Source organism: Vitis riparia, chromosome 12, assembly GCF_004353265.1.
Source record: "Vitis riparia cultivar Riparia Gloire de Montpellier isolate 1030 chromosome 12, EGFV_Vit.rip_1.0, whole genome shotgun sequence".
NCBI lineage: Eukaryota > Viridiplantae > Streptophyta > Magnoliopsida > Vitales > Vitaceae > Vitis > Vitis riparia.
The window spans coordinates 383,380-386,315 of NC_048442.1; the positions used below are offsets into that span (position 1 = coordinate 383,380).

Sequence of the window (2,936 nt, forward strand, 5' to 3'; positions counted from 1 at the left end):
ATTTGAAATGGATAGAGGAATACATACATACATACATACATACATAAGAAAAATATTGAAGAAATGACAGTAGAAGAAAGGTCCAAGGGCACCGCTAAAGTGGGGGTGGTGTGGCCACTCTGTCTGATATTGAGATGTCTCTTTCTCATCTTAAAAACCTTTAAGGGCATACCTCTTACCATGTAGGGCCTGAAAGCCATGTAGATCTTTCTATTGACTCCAGAGGGAGAGAAAAAACCAAGCAAGAGAGAGGGGTTAAGTTGTTGGGTGTAGTACCAGATTTTAACCATCTCCTTATCTTCCTCCACTTGCACCACTCCAAAATTCGTACATTAATAGGCTCTGTGTTGGCGACTAGTATAAAGAGAGGAGTGTTAAAGCCAATTTGGAATTGATTACAATATATATTGTTTACAGTTTATGGCAATTGCAGCCAACATGAGCCAAGAAGACAACAAGGATGAGCATGAACATGACATGGTGATGCCCGGCTTTCGCTTCCACCCTACCGAGGAAGAACTTGTCGAATTCTATCTTCGCCGTAAGGTTGAGGGCAAGCGCTTCAACGTTGAACTCATTACCTCTCTAGATCTCTATCGCTATGACCCCTGGGAGCTGCCTGGTACACTTTTCTACATGAATTCCCTCATCCATTTTCATTTCTTAATTTTTGATGCCCTCTCTACCTCCTTTATTTCCTTTTTTTTTTCTTTTTTATCATCACCATGCATTCATCTCTCCTGTATGAGTAGCCCTGGCTGCAATTGGAGAGAAGGAATGGTTCTTCTATGTGCCCAGAGACCGCAAGTATCGAAACGGGGATCGCCCCAACCGGGTCACCACTTCTGGCTATTGGAAGGCAACAGGAGCTGATCGGATGATCCGGACCGAGAACTTCCGCCCAATTGGCCTGAAGAAGACTCTTGTTTTCTACTCTGGGAAGGCTCCTAAAGGCATCCGAACAAGCTGGATCATGAACGAGTACCGCTTGCCCCAACAGGAAACCGAGCGCAGCCAAAAGGTAAATTATATCAGGCTAATCATATCTTTATAAGGGTTTCTCCCCCACCTGCAGATGATGATGATCAGGACAGTAGCAGTACTGTACATCATCTTTGACTTCTCACCCATATGTACTGCTTCTCAAAGATGCAATTCAGAAGGTGTTCTTCCTCCTCCCTCCACAATCTGTTGTTAATTCATCCGCCATGGAAGAAAATTTTCTGAGTTTTGACACCTTCATCCTTGCCACATCAGCCATACTTTTAAAGAAGAGAGTTCAAATCCCATGGAATTAATAAAAGAAAAAAGGGAAGAAACAAAATTAAATTGTGAGAAACACAGACAGTACTGAGTGCTGACAGTGGAGTCTCCAATCTTGGTTTTATTTCGTATGTTGGGTTATTTAATAGGCACCGCAGAAATTTAAAACACCATGAATGAACTTTAAATTCAGTGACACATGATCATGACCCTTTTCTCTTACTTCTCGCAACTACAACTGATCCTCAATGTCAGATAAATTTCACTTCGGTCCCTCACTTTATCATAAATTGCTTCCTCCATTGATTCTCTCCTTTCTTCCTCTCAGGCTGAAATATCGCTTTGTCGCGTGTATAAGAGAGCTGGGGTTGAAGACCACCCTTCACTCCCTCGTTCTCTTCCGTCCAGGCCATCATCATCGAGAGGATTACAAGCCGATAAGAGGCAGCAAGATGCAGCTCAGCATGCCATTGAGAGGTTCCAGGCCTTTGGAGGACAATCTCAGCAAGTGGAAATGGAGAAAATGATCGGTGAAAGTGAGGGAAGCAGCAGTACTGATGTCACCACTGCTCTTGGGCTTTCCCAGCAGAATGCCTACGGTGCAATACCTGCACTTAGCGCCACCCTCGCGCCACCAGCTCCTGAGGAAGAGGATAGGCTTCTACTGCACCACTCAAAACAAGCTTGCTCTCTGGTACCGCCTGCCTGCACCACCCTCTTTACAGGCTCATCTTCCTTGCCGCCGCACGCAGTCGATGATCTCCATAGGCTAGTCAACTACCAACAAGCTTCAATCAATCAGCAGCAACAATATCATAACAATCCTAATCAACCCTCTCACCAGTTCTCAACTCTACCAGTACCGCAATCATCACAGTCGTTAGCCCTCAATACATTGCCAGGCTCACTTCAAGCTGCCTTCTCCGACAGACTGTGGGAGTGGAATCCAATCCCAGAGGCAAGCAGAGATTACAACAGCCCCTTCAAGTAATCAATGAACTGCATATACATACATAGATATATATATTTTATATATCTAGTGATTTATCAAGTCTTAACTTTCACTACTCTATTGTTCTTAGCTTTCAGGATGATCCATGTTTTTCAATATGATTTGTGGCTTTATTAGGGTTTACGTTTAATGCGCTCACTCAATTTCATGTGATAGTTAACTTTCAATTTTAGCATCTATAATTTGTGCTTAATTTATTTAATTAACCTTAGTTGGTGGGGTTGGTTTGGGTTGAAACTACTCTAAGATGGTTATTGGGCTGATTAGGGTTGCAATTTAGACTGTTAAATTGTGGTACCAGCCTCAAAAAAGGGGTGTGTGTGTGTGTGAGGCTCTTAGCCTTGGAAGTGGAGTTTTGGGAAAGGAATAACAGATGGGTGGGTCTGAGACGCAAACATCCCTCTCACCCAAAAACATTGTTCACTATTAGCCATGAGAATGATGACAGCATGATTGATACTCACAGACTAAGAGACATAGGTGTTGGAGAGTAGTGGAAATTGGACCCATCTCAAAAGCCATTATCCACAATGAGGACAGGATGCATTGTCCCATTTTGCTTCTTCTGAGTTGATGAGAGGGGGACTAACTAACCCCAAAAGCACTTTTGTCTTTGCTCTTGGTTTTCAGTCTTGCAGAGAAAGGTTAAATGTAAAAAAAA

The 2,936-nt window shown here is 43.1% G+C and overlaps 1 protein-coding gene across 1 annotated transcript; it reads left to right on the forward strand.

Annotated features, from left to right (window-relative positions):
- Positions 1-215: 215 nt before the first annotated feature.
- Positions 216-2,472, forward strand: LOC117926242 (NAC domain-containing protein 35). Its single transcript, XM_034845324.1, has 3 exons — positions 216-622; positions 753-1,021; positions 1,592-2,472. Exons 1-3 carry the CDS (start codon positions 421-423, stop codon positions 2,252-2,254), a joined length of 1,134 nt encoding a protein of 377 aa, XP_034701215.1. The 5' UTR covers positions 216-420; the 3' UTR covers positions 2,255-2,472.
- The last annotated feature ends 464 nt before the right edge of the window (positions 2,473-2,936 follow it).